The sequence below is a fragment of the Gallus gallus genome, chromosome 18, assembly GCF_016699485.2.
Source record: "Gallus gallus isolate bGalGal1 chromosome 18, bGalGal1.mat.broiler.GRCg7b, whole genome shotgun sequence".
NCBI lineage: Eukaryota > Metazoa > Chordata > Aves > Galliformes > Phasianidae > Gallus > Gallus gallus.
This window is the reverse complement of record NC_052549.1, coordinates 11,202,948-11,227,242: the sequence shown is the minus strand read 5'-3', so window position 1 is coordinate 11,227,242 and position 24,295 is coordinate 11,202,948. Positions and strand designations below refer to the sequence as shown.

Sequence of the window (24,295 nt, the reverse complement as noted above, 5' to 3'; positions counted from 1 at the left end):
GGAAAAATCGGCAGAGCGGTGCGCTGGGAGAGGAGCGGGGGATGGAGGGGCAGGCGGGGTGCGAAGAGACCGCAGCCCGGGGAAGGGGCGGGGAGGGGGCGGAGCCGCGATCCGCGAGGGTTTGACAGCCGGAGGGAGGGATGGAGGCAGCGGCCCGAGCCGCCGAGGAGGGAGCGGCGCCGTGAGGCACTGCCCGGGGCTCAGCCCGCACTATGGGCAGCGCGGACTCCAAGCTCAACTTCAGGAAGGCCGTGATCCAGCTGACCACCAAAACACAGGTGAGGGCCGCCATGTCGCGGGGGGGGCCGCCATGTCAGGAGCCGCCCTGAGGTGGCTGAGGGCTGGCGGGGCCTGAGCCCCGTGGCACCCCGGTGCTGTGGGACGGCTGCTGCTCGGGTGCGGGGCAGCCGGTGTGCGGACGGGGCTCCGTGCCTCGGGGCGGCCGGCGGGGCTGTTCTGTCACCGGCGGCCGTGCGCGGAGCGGGGGCGGTCAGGGCGCGCTGCGCGATCCGTTCGGCGTTTGTGTCCCCGTTCTGGGTGACGCCGATCGGAAGGGATGCTGCCAGCCGGGCTGCTGGGGCGGCCGTCCGCACGGAAGCGGTCTCCATGCTTGGCCTGCGGAATAACACTTTGCTCCCGCAGGCTGCGGTGGAGGAGCGGAGCGGAAGGCGGTCAGCGCTACAGCGACGCGCGGCCGCCCGCAGCTGTAGGGCTGTGCGCCGCGCCCGCTCTGTGAGGGGTCGCGCTGAGACGTCGCGTGGGGGGCGCCGCTGAGCCGCCACGCAGAGCGGCTGTTCGGAGCCACCTCCGGCCCGGGGCCTTAACAGCGGCTGTGCGAACTCGGAGATGTGGAGGCAATAGGGGTAACGGTGAGGAATAACGTTAGAACTGAGTGTGGGCGCAAAGAGGTGAGGGGCGAGGGGAGAAGGTGTGCGGAAAGCCTCAGAGAGGGGCGGGATTGGGGAGGGTTGAAAGTAAGGCTGGACGGGGCTCAGAGTCGCGCTGTGGAGCGGTGTTTGTTGGTTGTGTCTGCGTGACTCGGGATCGGCTCGGGTGGATTTGTGAGAGCCTCACAGCAGGTTCTTAAGAACAAATACCGCTTAAATGGAGGTGAATTAACGTCTGAAGGAATTCTTCCAAGTCTCTTTGGGTTGCCAAAATACTTTGGAGTGCCTTCAGATCTGGAATGTCGTCCTGTTACTGGGGAGCGTGGTTACAAGGGGAGCCTGGGGGGAAAGGAATGAAACCCGGCTTCTCGGTACCTGCGTTCACCAAAGAGATCGTTTCAGCTGCTGCCCACAAAGAAAACCTGTGTGAGGCAATGCCTCCTGTTGCCAGCGAAGAGGAGAGCTCCCCTCCCCCACTCCATTGACGTGGGTATGAAGAAAGGTTCTCTGGGGCCCTGGGTAAAGGAAGGAGAAAAAGTGTCGTTCTGGTCTGGATTCCTTTCACGTCTTTGTGGTCTGGGTGAGCCTGAGTGCCATGTGGAAAAAGGGTGGGGTTGGCACTCCCATGTTTACATACTGAGAAGGGCAGCATTTGTTGTTAGCGTGGCCAGCGTGCACGGCTGGGCTCTGCTGCAGCCTTCGGAGCTCGTAGCAGCAGCAGCCATTGCGCAGCCTCCCGGTGCACAAGGCCTGGATTCAAGCGGCAGTGGTGGATGGAGTCAAATCCCCACTTCAGAACTATTGACTTAAAGCACGCTTTGCTTTCCCTGCAGTGTCTCTCTCTCTCTCTTTTTTTTTTTTTTCAGTCTTTCATTAGTAACTGGACAAACAGACTTTTGTCAAATCTTAGGCAACGTGAAACCACGAGCTGAGCAGCATGCTGTGCCGTGTTTGGGAAGGCTGTGAGGGGAGGAAGCGGCCCGGCAAGAAACAGCGTTCGCTCGCTGGCAGAAGTTCAGGGTTGGCATAGTGAATTTTTCTTGAATCTCTAGGTTTTCATTAATTAAAATGAGCGTGCCACGTGAACATTTAAACAGGCCCAACAAACAAAGCCGTGAGTAACATAATGCTTCAATGCCTGCAGCACAAGTGGAGCCTGGATCTCGAAAGTCAAGCCAAGGATGGGCAAAAAAATGGAAGTGATTTGACTGTTTTTTTTTTTTGATTGCCAAAGAGAAACTCTGAAGATGTAAAAATAGTAAAAAAGAAAAATCTCTTCAGAGCGATCAATTCGGATCAATCTCAGTGATTGAAAAGGCACCAGAAGAAAGGTATTTGTTTATGCTACCAATGTGTAATAACAGTCACTCGCAGAAAAATGGGCTTGAAGGCTTTCTTATATGTTGCATGTATTTCTGTATGCTGTCCACTTCTAAAAGAGTAGTCCTAATCAATTTAACAATAACATAGATGTGCCCTATCATACCCTATCATATGGGATGTGTGGGTGCTCCTTCGGTGCCCCCAGGAGTGCTGCCTGCATGGTAGGTGAAGGGACTTCACCTTTGCCTGGGCTGGGGGTGGTGGGCATGGAGCTGAAGCTGGGAGTCCCAGCTGTGAGGAAACGTGCTTGCTTTTCCCAGTTAGTTGTGGATTAAATGGTTTCTGCAGGCAACTGACTGGAAGATGAGAAGTTTTGATCTTGAGAACTAGCTTGTTAGATTTCAGTGCCAGCTGTGACTCTGCTTTTAAAGAGGCAGAAAGGATCAAACACAAGGGATGAACTGCAGTCCTTTCTTTCTCCTCGATGCACAAATGCAGTATTATGACGTGCATTTGACGTGCAGTTAATTTGAGCCTGATAAAAGTAAATCTTATGCTTAGAGAGAGATTAGTTTCTGAGTAGCCTATTTCTGAATGTATTCGAGTATCTAAGTCTTCTGCATTGAGGAAAAGTGACATTATTGTATTACAACCAAAACTATAGCTGACTTTTCTCTTAGGCTTTCAATGCCAGCATTCCACAAATCACATTTTCCAGTTCCCGTTGCTGTGAGCAGAGGCTTGGCAAAAGACTTGTTTGGGATCTCTCCTTGATTCTCCCCTGCTGGCTGAAAATATCCTATGGGGAAAAAAAAATCCCTTCTGCACTGAGAGCTGTGTGGGGCTGCTGTCCTTGGCAGCAAGAATGAAATCCTGCTACTTATTAACGTTTTGAATAAACCTGACCTCAGGCTTTGCTTTTGCACAGTGGCTCACGAACAGGTGGTAGAGGTACCTGCACTGCCTCACACTGACTGCAGGGCTGCCTGATCTCCTGGGCTCAGTCTGGTGCTGCATGAATGGCTCTGTGGTCACTGCACTTTAAATTCTGCCTCATTTGAGTGAAAGGAGCATGCTGCTGTCTGGAAAAGCCTGGTCAGAAATTAGGGCTTCGAGTCCCAGAAGAATGATGGTCCCTACCCCCAAATGCCCTGTGATCTGGGCTGGTCAGCATGGTGGCAAGAAGTGAAGACTGAAGGGATGGTCCTCCAGTAGGGGCAGTTGGGAATGGGTGCTGGATATGAAGGTGTTGGATGTGAAGGTGTAGTGCGGACAACTCTTGGTTGGGAGGAGGGTGCAAATACTTACCCTGCCTGAGCTTGTGAGGGATTATGTGAAAAGTGAGAAGGAGCTGTATGTGGAAGTGAAGATGATAATAGCCTTGGGCTGAGGACAGTAACAAGGAGGGAAGGCAGTGCTTTGGGACCTTTTCCTGTTCGTAGGAAGCAGTCAGCTTGGCACTGTGTTCTTTCTTCCCATGACGTATCCTGTTTGCTTAGGATTGCTTGTTCAGGGCTGTGATTCTCTGCTCAGTAACTGCTTGTAATTTACATGGCTTCCTTTTCTGATTTGTGCGGTACGTGTGGATGGTGTGTTTTAAAGCATGTGAAACCCCCAGTTTATAACTATTGGGGAAATAAAGTCTGGAAGTGTCTGCAGGACTGATTCTGCCTTTGTGTAGCCAGTGTACAAGTGGGAGGACTTTAAGCCTTCTCGAGGTGAACCGAAGGCAAAAATAAAAATCTCCCTTGTCCACTGTAAGACATCACATCCATTTAATGCCGCCTGCTGTGCTTGCAGCAGCCAGTCAGTGCTGCAGTCAGCTCCTTCCTTTGGTACAGACCGTGGTTCAAGCAGCAGGTGATCAGTGAATGAGGCTGTTCCACGTCTCTGTACTTCCCTTTTCTGTGTGCTGGGCACAGGCTGTTGGGTGAGCCCAGCATGAGGAGATGGGTGTTTAAATCTCCAGAGATGCTGTATGCAGAATATGGTCAGCTTTAAAACATCCACCAATGTTCTTTTGAGGAGATGAATATTACGTGCATCAAGCAGCCTTATGATGCCAGGTGGTTAATTAGATCGGCGGGCTGCAGGGATGCGGGTGAGTCAGTGCTGAATCGTGCCCTTGGATTGTACATGGGATGCCATCTGTTGGATAGGGAAATGACTTAATGCAGCTATTAAAAAGCAAAGAAATGGTGTTTTAGCGTAACCTACTTGCCAAGATGGCAGACGTTGCTGCTGCTGCAGCATCCAACGCTGCATCTCGGGTGATTGCTGTGGTGCTCCTCTGTCTCCGTGTAATTCTTGTTGGAGATGGTGCTGTTCAATCCATCGTAGCTGTCATGCTACCAGCTGTAGAGCAGTGCTGTGTTCAGCCTCCAAGGAAGCTACCGGCTGAAAAAGGTTCTGTGTACATTGGAGGGAAATGGTTTTCTTCTTCCACTCTAGATGAGAGCAAAGCCATTATTTATGCATGATCTCCTGTTAGCAGCAATTGCTGTTCCCTGCTGTTGGTGGGAGTGGCTGTGGCAAGCAGCCAGTAGGTGCACATGGCAATTAGCCCTGAGATTGTGGTGCCTGGTTTGGAAGAGGATGTAGGAAGTGCAGGATGTTTCCTGCATTATGTAGATCGTGTTTCCAAATACTTGGCTCTTTTTGTGGAGCATAATTAGAGATCTGACTTGCAAATAGCTTTTCTCCTCTCTCCATTTAGGTATTTCGTGCACAGATTGTGAGATAGCGCAGCTCTCTTGCATGCTTAGGAAGCTGAGTTCTGCTGAAAGTCAGCTGAAGGCACTTGGCTGTCCTACAGATCCCTCTGAGGAGCTGTCATCTTGGATCCCTTAGGAAAAAGTCTCTCTTCCTTGAAAAAGGGCTTGGTGGGAGTTTGGTTTGGTGGCCAGGTGATAAAATAAAGAGGATTTCAGCATCAGAGCAGTGTTTGAGGAGATGCTTTAACTCGTGGATTTGGTTTTGAGTGGAGAGTGGCTTGGGCTGATTCATTGCATGACAGAAAGGAGTGGGATGAGCCATGAGCCTCTCGGGTAGTGGAGCACGTAGGAGGAGAGCCTGAGGGCAGCAACCTGCTGCACCAGTCTGGCAGCTGCCTGCTGGCTCCTCTCGCTTGCTGCCCTCCGGTGGTAGTGACGCATCACCTTCTGCGAGTTCAGGTGATGCCGTCTCTTCTCATTCAGATACAGGGGAGAAATGCAATGCTTCTCAGCATCAGAGCTGTGAATGAGCTGTTCTCCCCAGCATGGCGTCTTGGCTGTGCTTAGAACCACAGCACAGAAGCAGACCTACTTTCTGCCTACTACGTGGAGCTGGGAATAACTCAAGTTAAACATGCATTTGTGGTTTTGCCCCTTTCCCATCCGACATGATAGGCCCAGCACAGTGCTGATTATCATCACCTACAAGAGCTGCTGCTTGCTGTCTAGCTGCTGTGGGGCAGAGGCAGGATCGTGGAGCAAGGGGTGCTCCCAGGTATCAGAGGACGAGCTTAGACCACGAATGTGGCCCTGATTGGGTTGCTTATCTTGGCCTCCCCCTTCCACTTTGGCTTGCACCATTAGGGCATTTTAAGGGTAAGACCGTGGCTGCCTCTGGCTGCCCTGAGTCCAATTGCCAGTAAATATTTGGTTCAGAAAGATCAACTCCATTGCACTATTGAGTGTGTTCAGGTGGGTCTGCCAGTTCTTTGTGTTTGTGCCCTAACATGGGACATCTCCAATTGCTTCCCTGAGGCTTTGGTTACAACAGAAGTAATTCTGTTGTGTGTGACAGAGCACGTGACAGCAGCCCAGCCCATGTGTGTTAATGAAGAGCTGGGCACATGCCTGGCTTGCAGCCAAGCTGAGGCCTTGCATATGTTGTGGCTCTGTGGAAGACATGGAGTGTCCAAGTGTGATGTGCTTGGTCACATGAATGCCTTGCTGGTCACCCCCAGTGCTGAGGGAATGCTCTGTTTGGGAGGTCCGATCAGCCAAGGCTCTGGTAACTAAAAAAACTGGAACATAAATCAGTGATGGTGTTTTATTTATCCTCTCCTGTTCTCTGTGGTGATGGTCGCATCCCCTATCCAGTTGCAGTCACTGATGTTTGGAGCTCATGGGATGGTGGTTCTGCCTCTGTAGCTCTGTCTGTCTCTCTGCAGCCTGTGGAGGCAACGGATGATGCCTTCTGGGACCAGTTCTGGGCAGACACAGCCACTTCAGTGCAGGATGTCTTTGCCCTTGTGCCAGCTGCAGAGATCCGAGCAGTGAGAGAGGAATCGCCTTCCAACTTGGCGACTCTGTGTTATAAGGTAAGGATGGCATTATCTTCCTCAGTGCTGTGCTGGCAGGAGGTGTCCCTTCACTGAGTCCTGTGGCTCCCAACGGGGGATTGGTGCCCTATTGTCTCCTGGCAATATATACTGCACTTGCTTGTTCCTGTCTGCTCCCAGTGATAACTCTATCTTGCCTCAGTTTACCACAGTTCTTCCCTTGTGCTGTCTCCTGGCTTCTGACAAGCAGCAGCTTCTGAACTGAGTTGGGGAGATCTGAACTGTCCAAGTAATCCCCTTGGCTCTGTGTCTTCTTTCTACAAAGAGTGAGACTGAAATGTGGGCTGTTCTCCCTGCTGGAAGTGGTTGTGTTGGGAGACCTGACCACTGCAGCGCTGTGTATCTGGGAGCTCTAGATTATAAGATACCGTGGTCAGAGGAGCCTGCAGACTTTTGCTGGTCTGAAGGCCCTGACCTTTACCAGGTGTGGCGTGACATGGGACCTAGCAGCCCTGTGTGTTTGTGCAGAACACCGCAGCATGGCTGAGATGTCATCTGCAGTCGTGGCTGGAGATTCAGCCCACATCCCTGCTGTGCATGATCATAAATGTGCCTGGAAAAGTATTTACGCACAGTCATAGAGTTGTGCGTGGATGGGCTGAGACTGTACAAACAGCATTTACATACCCATGAGGGCAGTGACGCAAGCTATCAGAGTCAGTGACCCAGACAGTCTGCTGTGAAACTAAGTGGAGAATATGATGCCATGAATTAAAAAGCAGTACGGTGAATCCTTAGTACTGTTTCTGCTTTCAGTGCTGGAGGGAGCCCACAGGTGCTGTGGCTCTCTATCCACACAACATATGTGCTGTGTGGGTTACCCTGACATGTAAGATCTCTTCTGGTGGAACAGAAGAAATTGAAGAAGGTCTGGTTAAGGTTGTTTACCCCAGTGTTTTGAACAGCAATGGAGGCTGTTCTGTTGAACTCAGGGCAAATGGATTCCAGGCAATGCTTATAAATCTGTGTGAAAATGTCACCAGCAGGTCAGAGCTGTGCAGTTCTGCTCATGTCTAAGCTAATGCTACCTGCCTTTTGTTTCCTGCAGGCTGTAGAGAAGTTGGTGCAGGGAGCAGAGAGTGGCTGCCACACAGAGAAGGAGAGACAAATTGTCTTGAACTGCAGCCGGCTCCTCACCCGTATCCTGCCTTACATCTTTGAGGACCCAGACTGGAGAGGTTTCTTCTGGTCAACTGTCCCTGGGGCCGGCCGAGGAGGGGTCTGTCTCTTGACACTTATTCTCCTCTCTGGAGGGTGAGCGGGAGGAAGGGAGGAAACATTTGAGGACAGCTGCATTGTTGTTAATTCTTTTTATGCAGAAACTAGGTGGCATCTTCTAAGTCAGTTTCTTTACTATGATTCTTGGTGCTCTTCCTCTTGCTCTCAGCTGCTCTGCTCAGCACAGGTTTCTGTGTCATCTGAAGATTTCACTTGGGTGTGTATCTGTAGGAGAGAGCTGGTATGTGAGGGAAGGCTTTTCCAGTATGGAAAGTGTGAATTGAAATCTGTGTGAAAAGGATCAGGGTGAAATGCTTTAGCATGTTCTGCAAATAAGAGAAATACCACTGAAAGCATAGCTGAGGTAGGCTGGGAATACATGTTTACCTGCTTTCTCCCTTGGCAGCTGCTGTTTTATGCATGAAGAGTGCTCTCCTGGAAATCTCTGAATCTGCAGGTCAGCATGACTGTGCTGAGATGTGTGGTTTCCCCCTGAATATTAGGTGTACTGCAGTGTTTTGGAGGAGGTTTGTAGGGAATTGGCAGTGGTTAGTACAGTACAAGCCTTGTGCTATCTCTGCCTGTTACGTCTAATCTGTTTTGCCCGAGGCCGCTTCAAGGGGAAAAGAAAGCTTTTGTTAGCAGCACTCTGCTGTGTGATCTGTGTGATTAGGAGGGTGGTTGTCCACCTTTGATCCCTGCGGAGGCTGAGAGTGCTGGAGAGAATTGACTGTGGAGTTGCTAGATCCTGCTGCTTTGGGAAGGAGCACCTGGTGCTTTATGCCCTGAGCCAGTTACAACTGATTTTCCACCTTGTTCAGCGCTGGAGGAGAGAGTTCCTCTGCCTTGGAGTCGTGGCTCGGGTGACCTTATTGCTCTCTACAACTGCCTGCAGGGAGGTTGTGGTGAGGTGAGAGTCGGCCTCTTCTCCCATGTAACAGCGATAGGATGGGAGGGAACGGCCTCACGGTGTGCCAGGGGAGGTTCAGGTTGGACATTAGGAAATACTTCTCTGAGGGAGTGCTCAGGTGCTGGGATGGGCTGCCCAGGGGGTGGGGGAATCACTGTCCCTGGAGGTGTTTAGTAAACGTTTAGATGTTGCACTGGGGGACATGGTTGAGTGCGGGAATATTGGTGCTAGGTTGACTGGATGGTCTTAGAGGTCTTTTCCAACCTTGGTGATTCTGTGATTCTAAGCAGGTTTCTGGGATTAGACAGGGACTGTTAGGGTTATGTCATGCTTAGGAACAGGATGTGTGACAGTTTTTGAAAGACACAAATCTTTTAAAAGATTGTGGAAAACTGTGTGCCTTCCCTGTTGAATTGAGAACTGTTGGCTCTGTGTCTCCTGGTTTTTGGGTGCTATGGTTCCCAGAGCCTGCAGGGACTTTTTCTGGCAGCTGAGGCTGTTAGCAAAGATCATTATTGATTAAGAAGTCCCCTTGGACCGTAACGCTAGCCTATGCAGAAGCATCTTTGTTGCCTCATAGCTTCATCTGTCCTCTCTGGGCTTCTGACATCTGGGATCTGTCTGATGGTGTCTTTTCTGCAGTTGCTGAGGCAGACGTCAGAGCCACAAGACTGTTATCTCAGGTAGCTGCCTGCTGTGATTGCAGTGCTGTGTGTCATGTGCAGGCTGGCAAGAGATGGACGAGCTCCTGCCATTCCCTCTCCCTATCTTTCCCTACAGCACCTGTGTGTGGTGGGGAAGACCTCCTAGCCAGGGTGCTCTTTGACAGGCAGGATCTGGCAGGTTTTCCTGTGGCAACGGTTGTAGAGAAGTAGCCATGCATGATTCAAGTGATTGCTTTGAATGGTGGAGACAGCAAAGTCCCCTCTGCTGTCATGCTTGCTCTGCCATGGCAGGCTGAGGTGACTCCTTGCTGAGCTGCACACAGCCCCTCCCTCTTCTGTGGCTTCCAGTTCTGGGCCTATTCCTTCTGTGCGTTCTTCCTATTGCTGTCTCTGTGCACCATGCAAATCGCCTTCTTCATTTTCTGTAAAACACTCTTCTTTGTAGTGATTCCTTTCTTTCATCCTCTGTAAGCAAAGCATCTCCACATGGCAGTGTGCAGTTTCTTAAGAGCTGTAGGCTGGAATACTTTATCCACTCAGTTTGGTCACATTAAAGACCTTGTTCCCATATAGGCATCACTCTCCAGGGGAGAATTTCTTGCCTCTCCTGAGTGGGTTTTACACGTTTCTCCCTTTTGTTCCTCTGTAACTTATTGTGTATTCATGGAGAGTGCATCTTCTCTTGCTGTTATAACAGTGTTAATGTATGATCTTTGCTAAGCCTGTACTAACAATACTCTTTCACAATTCTCACATTTAGGGAGATGAAGATGATGAAAATGCCCGGCCGCTGGCTGAGTCGTTACTCCTTGCTGTTGCAGATCTACTCTTCTGTCCTGATTTCACTGTGCAAAGCCACCGGAGAAGCACGGTGGTGAGTTGAATCATGAGGTTATCTACACAGAGATAGATTAGCTGCATGATGGGGCACCCTGGAAGACCCCAGCAGCTTCCTTACAAATCTTCAGGCAGGAAAACATGGAGTCATTGAGCCTGAACACAAGGTGACTAATACGGATCAATGTTTGGCGTTCAGTGGGTGGTGTCTGTGTCTTCTAATGCAGGTGTTCTGGGATAGCTGGGTGCATGTTAGCTGGAGAGGCTAGTGGTTTTCCCCTTCACTACAGCTTGCCTCTCAGGAAAATGTGGTCATGCTGGCAAACATCTGCTCTCCTATTGTTTCCAGTAGAGCAAGGACCTTTAGCACCTTGTTCCTCTCACTGGCAATTTGATTGTAGAGGGAGCTCTTAGGTGCTCCAGTTTTACCAAGAGTTGTTCTGAGGAGCTGGGTGAGGAACCTTGTGGTGGGTGAACTCCAACCTGTCTGTAGGAACTCAGTAGAGAGGCAAGAAAAGCAAGGACTGTCAAGGAAGGTGCATTTGATTCCGTGTTAGTAGTAGCTGCTGTCAGCATGCTGGTTTTGTGGGAGTTGTGGCTGGCATGCTAAGTGCATCTTGGTTGCCCTCAGTGAGATCATTACCACTGTGGAAGGGAAGGAAGTTATGCAGCAGGAATTCAAGAGCAATTAAAAACAGTCCTCTGGTCTGCTTTCCCCAGTTGCAGGGAAGAAAAAAAGGTTGGTGGTAGAATTTGCTTAGTTTAACTTAAGGAAAGAGACAGACAAAGCATGCCAAGGGTACTAGGTGCAAGTATATTATATTAATCTGGGCCCTTGCTTCCAGTCATTTCTTGAGGGTCAGCATGTGGTTTGCAATGGCTTCTTGTCTCCACAAGGTTGCTTCAACCTAAGCTCAACTGGCCATGACAAAGGAGAAGGGCAAGCTGCCATGGTTAATCTCCTCAGGCTGCAAAGCAAGATTTTGGGAGACATGCCAGTAGCTGTCAAGGTGCTGGGAGGGTTCTTAGTGGGAGAGGGAACATACTTGCAGTTACTTTCTTGTTTTACCCACCGAGAAGGCAAGTCACAATATTATGCACTTTTTGTATAAGTTAGAGGTAATTTGCTGCTTCTCTCACCTTTGCATGCTGTTATGTGTGTAAAATCAGTATGATGCCCTCTGAGATAAGGTGGAGGTGTTGAGTGGGTACTGTATCTCCATGTGATGCTCTTGATATGCAAAGGGAAAACCCTGACTTGGGCTGTGTTTCATGAGATGTGGAGGAAAAGAGAGGAGGTGGTGATATATCCTATAATTAGAACAAAATATATCCTGAATCTTTTGGTTCTGGGTTCCAGTTTCTAGTGGAGGTGAACAGCACTGTGCCTTGTCATGCTGGAGGAAGAACCTTGTTCTGCATGGTGCCCAGTACCTGGGTACGTGCTGTCTGAGTGAGGCTTGTACGTGCAACTCGAGCGTCAGGATGCATCTCTGCTGATTTCTTTGCTACCGTTGAGGGTGGGGGATGCCTTGGATACCTGTAACCACTGTCAACTCTTGCACTTGCCTGTGATCTGACCTCCTGTTTCTCTCCATAGGACACAGCAGAAGATATCCACTCCATTGACAGCTGTGAGTACATCTGGGAGGCAGGAGTGGGCTTCGCTCACTCTCCACAGCCTAACTACATTCATGACTTGAATAGGTAAGAGGGTTTGCAAAGACAGAATGGAGAGAAACTGGGCTCAGGAGACTGGGGGGGTCTGAGGGAGATGGGCTGTCCTTGCTTCTTGAGGCACTTGTGACTTCCACAGGGCCCTTGCCCCTTTCTAATACATCATGTCAGGCAGCAAAGAGAAAACTGGTTGTGCTTTTGAGTAGCTTTTTGTAATATGATGTGGGAGTTGGAGTGTCTGTGGTAGAAACTGTCAAAACAATCCTTTAAAATGACCTAGGAACTCTGTACTGTATTTCTTGTATTTAAAAGGCAGCATTTTCATCAGTACTTATGGATGAAATATTGCTAATGAAATGGACTCAGCTTTCTATAGGAAATACTTTCTAGATGGGACTGAACTTTTCTTATATGTTGCTGTGGTGATTGTGCCTCCTGTGCTTCAGTCCAGGACTTGGCCTTTTCTTCCCTTCTTTCAGGACAGAGCTGCTTAAGCTGCTGCTGACCTGTTTCTCTGAGGCCATGTATCTGCCTCCATCTTCAGACAGCAGCAACACCAACCCCTGGGTGCAGTTCTTCTGCTCTACAGAGAACAGGTGAGGGTGTAGAGCTGAGTGCTAGAAGGAGAAATACACTGAAATATTTCCAAAGGAGTATGTTGGTAATGGGTGGCCAGAGGACTTGGACAACAGCCCCTAGCTATTGGAGGTAGCGTGTCCTACTCATCCCCATTAGCATCTCTGCTTAGTGAGAAACCTTCCTCATCAGCGAAGGGCAAAACTGAGCATGATGCTCACTGGAATTTGATACAGGGATGGTCCTTGTCATGTGGGAAAGGCAGATGCATTCCCCTGCTGTAGATCCTGTTCCCTGTAAGGAGTGGTGGTGTGGCACTTCATGGAGTCGCTGGTAGTGGTGGCAAGTGAATGCTGCCCTCTGCTGACATCGTCTTCTCTGGGACTTTCAGGTGCCCATCGGGGGCAGCACAATTTGGTCTTTATAGAGTCTGGAGAGCTTTAAGGTCCCATCTCTTTTTTCGTATTGTTGCATGGGATTTCTCTGGGAGGCCACAGTCTTTTTTTTTTTTTTTTTTTTTTAACCTCCCCTTTCTTTTTAGCTCTAGTCCAGGTGACCAGTGGGAGATGAGTGTCAGATCTTGTCCCTGTGCTGCTCAATCACTGGTCACTGTCATAGAGTTGGGTGGATTAGAGAAGGTGCTGGTCCTTTGTTATGATCCCAAAATCCTGGGAAGGGATGCCTGTCTCTCCCCAAGGCAGCACCGCTTGCTTCTGCCTTCTGCCTTCTGAGAATGTTTTCTCCTGCCCAGACATGCACTCCCCCTCTTCACCTCGCTCCTGAATGTCGTCTGTGCCTACGATCCGGTGGGTTACGGGATTCCTTACAATCATCTGCTTTTCTCTGACTACCGTGAACCCCTGGTGGAGGAGGCAGCCCAGGTGCTGATTGTCACTTTGGACTACGACAGCTCTACCAGTTCAAGTCCCACTGTGGATGGCACAACTACTGGCACGGCTATGGATGATGTCGATGTGAGTGACCCTGGGATCCGTATTTGCTGCTTTCCCGAATGCTGTGACCCTCTTAAACCAGTCTTTACTGAACGTAGGGCTAATCTGTAGGGTGCAGCAGCACTCCATTCCTTGCAGTCTGCTATCTCTGGCCCAGTCCTTTTCCTTTCCTGTAGGACACTAAGCAGCCATAGGTCACCAAACCAGCAGGTTTTGGTCACTGACTTGAATCAGGAGCACTAAAGTAAAAATTCCCTGACTTTACTTATTTTGGAAGTGCTCCATCTCCTGGCATTTAGAACTGGATCATTCAGAGAGCAAAGCTCAAATGAGAGATGTGAGCCCCTAGAGCTACTGGTTACACTTGGCTCTTGACTAAATCTTGTAATTCCATAACCATTTCATTCATTGTCTTTGAGCACAGCCTCCGGGACCAGACAATCTGTTTGTGAATTACCTCTCAAGAATACACCGAGAGGAGGTAATGTGCTCTGGTCCTGAACTCCTTCCTGTCTGATTTCATGCTGATAGAGCCAGCCCTGGGCCCACCACAGTCTCTTTCCTGGTCTGTTGGCAGGATTTCCAATTCATCCTGAAAGGAGTGGCTCGTTTGTTATCAAACCCACTGGTCCAGACCTACCTGCCAAACTCTGCCAAGAAGATCCAATTCCATCAGGAACTTCTTGTCCTCTTCTGGAAACTCTGTGACTTCAACAAGGTGTGGAGCTGCTTGTTGTTGAGCTTTACCCCTCCTTGCTTGATCCTCAGAGCCTGGTGTGGCTCTGGCTGGACAGAGCTCTGGAGGGAGGTTATGGGCAGGCAGTGAGCACTGGCTGTGATACTCCTGTCAGCAGCACTACTTCCAGCTGGGTGGGCTGGGACTGGTCTGGCTCCAGGGAGAGCTGGTGAGAGAAGCTGCAGCTCTGAAGGTCACTGCTTGAAGCCAAGTGCAGGAGCAATTATTAAAATAACTACAGATGATGGAGATAAAGTGTTAGTGCGTATCCCAGCCTTTGTGATGTTAGAGACTGGCTAGCTGGCCTGAGCCCTGTGGATGGTGGATAAAACCCAATATTCTTACGATTGCCTGAAATCCTTTCTTTCCAGAAATTCCTTTTCTTTGTGCTGAAGAGCAGTGATGTTCTGGATATCCTTGTCCCAATCTTGTATTTTCTCAATGATGCCAGAGCAGACCAGTGTAAGTTGGTTGTTCTCATTATTTGGTATGATCTGTGCCTAGCAGCTGAGCTAAGATATTTTTAAGATGCTTCCTCTCTACTGCTGAGTTTGCTGCTTGAGTGCATGTTCCTAGCCTTCTGCAGGCATGAGGGGGAGTGGTTCAGTTAGATGGGTGTTTGTAATGGACTTAGAAGCAGGGCATGGTCTATACCACAGCACATGGAAGGGATATCCTTAGCATGTGCTAATTCTTTTTGAGTTCTTATGTCAAAAGCTGCCTCGCTAATCCTAAGAAGAAGAAAAAATGAGTGATTTTCTCTTGCTTTTGGTATTAGTTGGTCATAACACCATACTGGACTGCTGGAAGAAGTCAGATCTTTCCTACTATGGTAATTTACATCAAGAACATAGGTAGATTATGCTTCTCATTGAGTCTTTGTGTTGTACTGGCTCCGTACAGGCTTGAGGCAGACACTGGTACTGGCAATTGAAGGAGCTCTGTGTGGGAGTTTCCTTATCAGGATACTCTGGTGTCTGTGGTTTCTCTTTCAGTCTCATTGTGTTTCTCCTCATTCCTCACTGCCCTCCTGTTTTCAGAAGTCCTTTGGCATTGGTGTGGTAGTTTTTTGTTTTTGTTTTTCTTGTTTGTTTTGTTTTCTGCAGCACGAGTGGGATTGATGCACATTGGGGTATTTATCCTCCTGCTTCTCAGTGGGGAGCGTAACTTTGGGGTACGACTGAACAAGCCGTATTCTGTACGAGTGCCTATGGACATCCCTGTCTTCACAGGAACTCATGCTGATCTGCTCATCATAGTGAGTATGGCTCTAGGAGTTCTTTTTTTTCCCCTCTTATCCCTTGTTTCAAAACCTTTACAAACTGAGTGAGGAAGCAGAACAATTTACTGATCCCTCCTAGATTACCCCTCCACAGAGTAGCTAGAAAGTGTGTGGGGTGAATCCAAACACTGGAGCTTCATCATCCTCTGTTAACCTGAGGTGATGTGTCTGGCAGGGGGCACATGTGCAAATCTCAAAGAACAAGGTCTGGGATGAAGCTGAACTGGTGTATAAAGGACTCTGAGTCTGGTGCAGTGGGATGGGTGGATGATCTCTAACAAACTTGAAGGCAGGAAATCTGACTGTGTTCCTGGCTCTGTCCCAAGTAACCAGAGTTGCATGGAGCGTGTTTGACAGAATGAGGACAACAATGTCCTTACCAAGCTCAACCCACAGCTTTGGATTTCATTCATCTTGCAGTTGGTAGTGATGAGGGCCCCAATACTGCCAACACACAGCTGTGCATTTTGCAGTACTGGCCTTGTGCAGTACTCTTCTGACATGTTGGTGCTTATTTGTCAGGGAGGAATTTCTCAGCAGCTTTTGATTAAACCTCCTAAAGGAGATTACCACTAGAAGGAGGAAGAAGAATCCACCTACCAGAACTGTTCTCGATGCTATGTGTTTTGCTATCACATTGCATTAGTTTTAGATCATCTGTGTTTTCATTATGCTGTGTGCTCTATAAGTATGCCTGCTGGAGGTGGGAAGGCCAAAACTGGAAATGTCTGGACTGGTTGTGGGGCAGCTGAATATTTCCATGCCTCTGAGCGTGTAGTTAAGAAATGAAGGACAAACACTGGAGTTGGAAGTTTGCACTAAAATCAGACATGCTACCATTAGCTCCTTGGTATGTCAAGCAGCAATCATTAAGGTTCAGAGCCAAAAATCCGCTGGAGGTGAAGATAGTCCTTACTTCCTGGTAACTTATTGTTGTCCCAGGCTGGCTGTGCATTTTGGAACAGCCCGGTCAGTTTCTGTTTGCAGTGTTGTAGAGCAGTAATCATATCCCCAAAGGATTCCTTGTAAATAAAAGCTTGCGCTCTTGGAGCACGAGTCTGCAGTGAGAGCAGCCTTCCCCACCTGTGTAATTGGGGAGTAGGCAAGGCCCTGCCTCGGAAGGAATGGTGTCAGGAAGCGATTAGTGTGGGGGTGGCACTGGTTTTGGTTGAGAGGGTGCTTTCAGTAAGGTTCTGCCTTGCTCAAGAACTCTTTTCCCTACTGTAGGTCTTTCACAAGATCATAACTAGTGGGCATCAGCGTCTGCAGCCTCTCTTTGACTGTCTGCTCACCATCATTGTGAATGGTAAGCACTGCTGCATGGAGTAGCAACCCATAGAGGGGTCAGCTGCTCTTGCTCTGTCTCCCTGCATTCCTGCCCGTGCCAGTCAATATTTATCAGTGTCAGTGACTGCTGATGGAAACTGTGACCCTTTCTATTCCGTGCTAGAGGTCCCTACTGCAGATCAGACCTGTCTTCAGGCATATTGCCTGGGCTCAGTCAGATGGGACAAGATGACAGCAGGGTTCCTGGAGCCGCTCTGGGGTGACAGAGAGGCATTTTCCTTCCAACCCGCTGACGGCCGTGGCAGTGCTATTCTTCTCCAGCAGGGAGTGCCAGATCCCCACAGTGACACTGTCTTCCCTTAGGTTTTACAGGCGTTCGGGTGGCTCTGATTGTGCCAGATTTTCAGAAGGGACATGAGCCGTGGTATTACTGGTGTAAAACCCCACGAGAAATTCTGAAGGCAGAATCATTTGCTTTTGTTAGTCCATATACCTATTTAGAGTCTTTTATTTTTGGAAATGTTTCTGTAGACCCTGTTGGGCTCAGCCATTTCATGAAGCTTTCCCAGGAGTGGAGAGTGAGGAGATGGCAAAAGTGATGTTTTAAATGGTGCTTTTGTGTGGGTCCCTGGTTCTATCTCTAATTTTCATGTTTGCCTTCCATAGTGTCTCCGTACCTGAAGTCTCTTTCCATGGTAGCTGCTAACAAGTTACTGCATCTCCTGGAGGCTTTCTCCACCACCTGGTTCTTGTTCTCTGCTGTCCAGAACCATCATCTCGTTTTCTTCTTGCTGGAAGTTTTCAACAACATAATTCAGTACCAATTTGATGGTAAGAAACTTCTGTATTCAGTGGGTGTACGCTACTTTAGTCCAACAGAACATTATGTGCAAATTCAGAAAAAGTCCAAATTCATGAGAATGAGGAAGAAATGTAGCAACCAGCTACATGAACACTTGCCTGAGATCAGGAAGTTGGGTTAGTAGGTAACTGGGGTTGGGTTAGGGGCAAAATCAGGCAGCAGCAATTTCTCAGCATAACCTCGGCCTTAACAGACCATAAAATGAGATGGACAGAGGGGAAGGAGAAAGGAAAGGGAGTGTGAGGCTCAAATACTAACTGTCTGGATGCTGCTGTGAAACTTCCAGCCTAGGAACGATTCAGCTTGATTTTTCTTGTGGCTTTATAATGGATAAAAGTTTACATAACTCTGTTCTTTCTTACTTGCACCATTGCCTTTATGAGCTTGCAGGGTCTCAACAATCAGGCTTCATGTTGCCAGTGAGGTAGGTTATGTTGGCAGAGCTCTTTGAGTCTTCCTTCTGTACTCATTTTGTTACTGTAATTCCCAGGGAACTCTAATTTGGTTTATGCTGTTATCCGCAAGCGGAATGTATTTCACCAGCTGGCCAACTTACCCACGGACTCACAGTCCATCCAGAAAGGCCTGCAGCGCAAGAAGAAATCTCCTGAGCCTATTTCTCGCACCAACTCCCAGGATGGAGCCTCCATGGAGGGGTCACGTCCTGCTGCCCCTGCCGAGCCAGGGACATTGAAGACAAGTTTGGTGGCTACTCCAGGTCAGCATTAGTTTATCTCTGTAATAGGAGAAAAGTTTGTTTTCACTGTGAGGTACAGAGGACTCACCCTTTCACTGGGTGTGGGAAGAGATTAAGAGTTTACGTCTGTGAATGACTTACTGCCTTTCAGTCTGAGTTTTAGGTCAGTTTATCCAAGCTGAGGGAAGGTCAAAGTAAAATGCTGTCTCAGATTTAGTGTCTACATGACCTTTTCTCATAGTTTCTACTTCTCGCCTCGGTTTAACAGTATTCATGTGAACTTGTGTCCTTGTTGCATCAAGGGGTGTTTTCCCAGGGGCAAGTGAGCTGGGGCGATGAGATCAAGGCTGCATCTTGCTGCTCTTGTTGTAAGGAGAGCATTTCAGATTACAGCTGATGCATGGAGTGTCTGAGCTTAGTAGGGCAGAGAAAGACATTTAACTCACTTGTACTTCTGAGCTTTTTGTGTTTTGAACACAGGGATTGACAAGCTCACAGAGAAGTCACAGGTGTCGGAGGATGGGACCATGCGTTCATTGGAGCCTGAGTCTTTACAGCCTCTGCCAGAGGGTAACCTGCCCTCAGCTGCAAGTGATGGGGAGCCCTGGAGCGGGGTAAGGGCAGGCACTGCCTACTTGGGCACATTTAGAGGAGCACCTTTGTGTCCTGATCCTCCCTGCTGACTTTGCTTGTGTGTATATGCGTGTAGATCTTTGGTCCCAGATGGACAGTTGCCCTCCTTGTCTACAGCAGTACTCTTTGCCTGTCTGAATGTTTGCTGTGGTGCCATAAAGTAGACAGAAGGTGAAGGGCAGTAAAGCATTGGGTGCGGTTTATGCTACTGTGGGAGAAACATCACTGCTGTCGAATGGCGCTTCAGGTCGCCTGCAGCTGTCTCAAGGGACTGTGGTGTTTTGGACTGTCTGAACGATGTCATCTTTTTGTGTTCTGTCCTGACTCCAACCTGCTGAGTTAGGATGAACTAATAAGAGGCATGGGATGAATTTTAGGATCCTCACCATTACGACTGAATTAGATTCCTTTCTTTATCTGCTGCAATGTAATTCCCTTTTCAGCCATAAACATTTCAAGTGTTTCTTGTGATATATTGAACAGCCCTCACACTTCATTGTATTTCATTCACCTCTCCTAAATGTATCAGCTGCCTGTAAGCCTTTGGATGGCAGCTGGAATGGAGACAAGGCTGTGGGAGACATGAGGAAAGAGGAAGAGAGTAGAGTCATCTGAAGGAGATAAAAGTTTTTATGCTTTTATGAATTTTATTTTTAGAAGCTTGATGGGGACAGGGCACAGAGGCCAAACAGTAAGGCTTCGTCTGCAAACACTGCCAAATAAGATTGCCATTTAGTCCTTGAATAAACTGAAATGAACAGTGTTCTTGAATAGCCTAGAATCCATTTTACTTATCCTTTTTGGCCTTTCCTGATGCCACATGAAGGACTATGGCCAGCAAGATGTCTTTAAGCATGCAATTAATGCTCTCATTAAGGGAGGTTTTTGCTGAGAATTTGCAGAAGGGTTTTCTTCTTCCAGCAGCCTCTGAAACAGAATCGTGGGTCATTGTGTCTTTGTCCAGAGGCTGGTTTGAGCTGTTCCCCAGTCACAGAGCACTGTTAGCTTCCAGTGGGTTGTAGCACAGCTCTGCCCCAAAGCTGCTGTTTCTGGTTGCAGAGATGACGTGAATGCCTCTGTGCAGTGACGTCCTTGTGACGCAAAGTGTGGAGGTGTAGAATAGCTGCTGGAAGGAAATGCTGATCCTATTTGTTTAGTAGAAAAGTCAGGTGTAGACTGTGGTAATGAATGGTCAAGGTGTATGGCAAAGGGAAAAGCCTCTCCATATTTACCTTGTGCAAAGACTGATAGTGATTTTTGTAGGGCTTTCATTCTGTTCCGTTGTGAATATTGGGATGTTTCCTTGGCTGACCTTGGAAGTCAAGGTGGTAGTGATGTCTCTTATCCAAGAGAAATGAAACCAGAATGATGGAGAGAAAAAGAGAACATTAATGAGTTGTGAAATTTTGGCCAGAGCCTTTCAGAGGTCACTCAGTGATGGTGTTCCTGTTTGGAGCATGAGTGTATTGTTCCTTGAGAGGGTGTGGTTAGGAGCTACTGAGAGCCTACCCTTAGAAACACACTTTTCAGGATGTACCATGAAAGGCACCAAGAAGTCCAGAGGGGTACTTCAGTGTACAGAGGTCTGAAAAGTTCACTGCGTCAAGGCAAATATTTCCAGTAAGTGGAGGCTTTGGGGTTTGATCTGTTCTGGGGACAGACTGATTTGTCTTGTCCAGCAGAGTTCTGGAAAAATAGGTTCAGCAGGCAGTGAGTTCTATTTCTTGCTCTAACATGTGGCTTTATTTTTAAAATACTGTTTGTTGATAGGAAGTGTCACATCCCCAGCGGGATCGAAGGCGTCTCTCCAGTGCATCCTCCAGTGGACAGTGGTCCCCAACTCCTGACTGGGTGAGGAAATCTGAACAGATGAAATAAATAACAAGGAAGAGCTGTGGCAGAAATTACTTCTGCTCCACCCACAACCCTCTTCCCTGTTCTTTTTTTTAATTTACCTTCCTTTTTTTCCAAAGCAGAGACTTGCCCTGAGTAACACATTTCTTTGGGAGTATCTTTGACTTCTGGTCAAAGCCTCAGAAGTGTATGATCAGCTGCAAAGAAGTATTTTGTTTTATTTGTGTTAAGCCGATGCCTGGTAGTTCCATTGAGTGGCTCTGAATTCTATTGCTCCAGGATTTATTGTACTGCTGTTGCATTCTCAACTCACCCATCACCTTTAGGATTTTTGTGAACTTCATTTGTTGTAGAAACAGTGGAGGTACCTGTAGGAGAAACTACTCATGCAATGTACTGATTTCCCTGTGGGCTTTGCTACTCACAGGTGATGTCTTGGAAGTCAAAGCTTCCTCTGCAGACCATCATGCGGCTGCTACAGGTACTGGTCCCTCAGGTGGAGAAGATCTGCATTGACAAGTAAGTACTTTCTTTGTAAAGTATAATTGAAAGCCTTGCAGTGTTGGTGTTACTGAGGTGTTACTTTGCTTGTCAGGCTTCTTGTTTCTCTGATGCATTCTCAGCTCCTTAGTCAGTGGAGAGGATGTTTGTTCTTGATAGCCATAGTCTGACAGTGTGTGTGTTCCTTTAGACTGATATTGTGCTGTGGCAGTTCTGGGGCTGCCTGTGGGACGTGCCAATTATGCTCTTGTTCTGTCTGTTTACAGGGGTCTCACAGATGAGTCAGAGATCCTCAAGTTCTTGCAGCATGGCACACTGGTGGGGCTGCTGCCTGTCCCTCACCCCATCCTCATTCGCAAGTATCAGGCTAACTCAGGCACTGCCATGTGGTTCCGGACCTACATGTGGGGTGTTATTTATTTGAGGTAAGCCATCTGGACGCAGTCTGACTTGATCTTTTCCAGACTTTTTAGAGAGAATTGCAGGCACTTGGCCAGCTCAAGATTATCTCTCATTTAGAGGATAGAAAGATGCTTTTCCTCTAGAAAAGAATAGGGTGAATTAGGTGCTCCAAAAGTTTGATGGGAGATGTGAAGGAAGTTGCTCTGGGAGTACTGCTTGACTGGGATTTTGTAGATTTTCTGTTCTTTGCTGCAGCTTAGGGGGGATGGTGCGAAGATTTAATGCAAAGCTCTGCCTTTGTGGAATCTTGTAGATCTTGTCATCCATTTAAGGGCCACTGTCTCTCTACCAGTGATTTCCTTTTTTGCAAAGCTGAAGGCATTCTGTGTAGCCAGCTCCTGTAATCCTGGCTGTGAGATTTGAATTCCATGTACCCAGCCACAAAGAGTAAAGTGTATCTTGTCTTTCTCTCCCAGGAATGTGGATCCCCCTATCTGGTATGACACAGATGTGAAGCTGTTTGAAATTCAGCGAGTCTAAGAGAGCACTTAACCTCTACTAAGAGAAATACACTGGATCTAAGGACTTTGCTGTGCGCTGCTTCATCACAGCTATTCCTGCATTTCACATCCAGCTGGGAGACCAAAAGGACAATCACTCCATTTACCTCCCTGTCATTTAAAGCTTTAATTGGGACCTGTGTGGACATCCCTCCCCCAGCTCGCTTATCTTCCTTTACCCTTCACCATGAACTCTGAGTGAAAGATGTCTAAGGGATTGTCCATTGTTGTGGTTGCACTAGAGGTCAGACTGTTCTTAGCTCTTCTGTTATTGTTTTGCTCCTGGATTTGGTTTGGAAACCAATTTGACCCAGTCCTTGCCCTGGTCAGTGTCATCATTTAATTGGAAAGACTAACTGTAAATTGGGTGCAAAGGAGAAGCTGCCATTCCTGCAGGCAATGGGGTTTGGAAATGGTAGTTACTTTCAAGTGGCTCCACAGTGTTTCTGGGGCACCCCTTCTGACTGCAGGTGTTTCCCTGATGTCTCAGTTGTATATTGGTAGGGAAATGTTTCCAATCCAAATGGAAGGAGAAGTTACTGAAGGAAAACATTGTGTCTCAGCTCTGAATCTCTCTACTCCTTTCCTGGAAAGCTGCTTAAGGAGGTCCTTTATAGGTGGCACTCTGGTTTGGTAGTTCTTTGGCTTCCAGGCCCAGCAACCTGTCCTTCATGGTTGAGTGTTGCAATGGAGTGTGTATGTGTCACTTTGGAAAGCCCTGTTTGATTCTCATAAGCATACAGGAAGGAATGAACTGGCTTAGTGGGAGCAAGGAGAAGAGATGGTTAACCTCTGTTGGACTTCACCAGTTGCCTGAAAGGACGCTGTCACCTGGGTTTGAGAGGAACCATATCCTTCTGACTCTGCCTGTGGAGTAGAAGGGTCTTTTGCACACTACTGTCTGAAGCCAGAAATTGAGGGTGGCTCTGAGGGAAGCTGTGGGAGGAATTTGGAAGGATGGAGGAATTTATAGGAGGAAAAGCATCTCCATGTCACTGGGGAGTGGAGAGTGAGTGCTGAGGCAAAATTTGATTCTTCAGGGGATTTTGCTAGTGACCAAGATATCAGATCTTGAATGTATTAGGTTCCAAATATGCAAAGTCTGGGAACACAGAGCAGGAAGCAGTGGAAGGCTGGCTGTTGTTGTGGTTCGGCAGCATGTAGTTGCACACTGGTAGGTGGAGACATCCTGGGAATCATCAAATTATATGTTCTGTGGAGAGGGGCTGCTGCCTTAGGCCTATGAGGTGTTTAGACAAGGCAGTGCGAGAGGTCCTGTTGTGAGCTGAGACCTTTCCCTCTTCACCAGAGCTTAATCCTTGATGCCCTAGTCCTCAGCCTCGGGGCTCACTGGGCCATGAGCTGTTCTAAGCTACGTCGGACAAGTGAGATCACTCCTTGGAAAGTGGTCTCACACTCTTGAGTAAGGGACGGGCATGGTGTGCGATCTTATTTTCTTGTAGCCCTTCCCAAAGTGTTGGAGTTGGCATGATGGACATGTGGATGACTGCCTTTCATCTCCTGGAGAGAGTGCTGCTGTGGTGTTCCACCAACACCTGCTGGTCTGTAGGCAGGTGGTTTTCTCTACTTCTGACACTGAAAGTAGACTGCAGTCCTAGGGCAGCTGAAAGCTGAAATAAAGCCTGTATGGTTTTTTCTGATGGATAAGAAATACAAGAAATAGAGGTTAATTTCCTCACTCTTTCCCTGTTCCATCTCCACTCCACTTTGTCATTTAGCACTACACTCATCCTGATGCAGTCTTTGTTTGGGTATCAGCAGGGTGAGATCTTTGTTTCAGTAGGAATCTCTCGTGTATAAGAATGTGATTTGGTGGGGACGGCCTCTGACTATATGGCACTCACACCTCACAGCCAGAGCAGGGCATCTCGTGTCCCACGTGCTTGCCTCTTCCCCCTGTGGATCTACCGACTCCTGTGATTTCTTCCATCTTTTCTGCTTTATTTCTTTGTGAGTTCCTTTGGAAACATTTTTTGTTTTTCTTGGTGTTTGGAGTCTAATCTTTGTTCTGTGAAAATCAACTTGCACTGTAAACTATTTGCTTAATTACAGAGTGAAAGATAAAGATTATCTGAAACATGCAA

At 48.2% G+C, this 24,295-nt stretch overlaps 1 protein-coding gene and 1 non-coding gene across 4 annotated transcripts; both read left to right on the top strand.

Moving 5' to 3' along the window:
- Window positions 1–106: 106 nt before the first annotated feature.
- On the top strand, window positions 107–24,295 carry HID1 (HID1 domain containing). 3 transcript variants are annotated; one of them, XM_420116.8, is made up of 19 exons: window positions 107–278; window positions 6,370–6,519; window positions 7,589–7,759; window positions 10,094–10,207; window positions 11,771–11,877; window positions 12,327–12,443; window positions 13,175–13,397; window positions 13,801–13,857; window positions 13,954–14,094; window positions 14,484–14,574; window positions 15,219–15,370; window positions 16,622–16,700; window positions 17,348–17,512; window positions 18,034–18,261; window positions 18,721–18,854; window positions 20,644–20,724; window positions 21,155–21,246; window positions 21,495–21,653; window positions 22,107–24,295. In XM_420116.8, the coding sequence occupies exons 1-19, from the start codon at window positions 213–215 to the stop codon at window positions 22,168–22,170; spliced, it is 2,391 nt and encodes a 796-aa protein (XP_420116.3). In that variant the 5' UTR covers window positions 107–212; the 3' UTR covers window positions 22,171–24,295. The 3 variants fall into 3 exon arrangements, with proteins under 3 accessions (XP_420116.3, XP_024997411.2, XP_015150945.2); XM_025141643.3 differs by lacking the exon at window positions 10,094–10,207; XM_015295459.4 differs by lacking the exons at window positions 6,370–6,519; window positions 7,589–7,759.
- MIR1580 (microRNA 1580) lies at window positions 1,202–1,274 on the top strand. Its single transcript, NR_035065.2, has one exon. It is a non-coding gene; the product is annotated as a microRNA 1580 (primary transcript).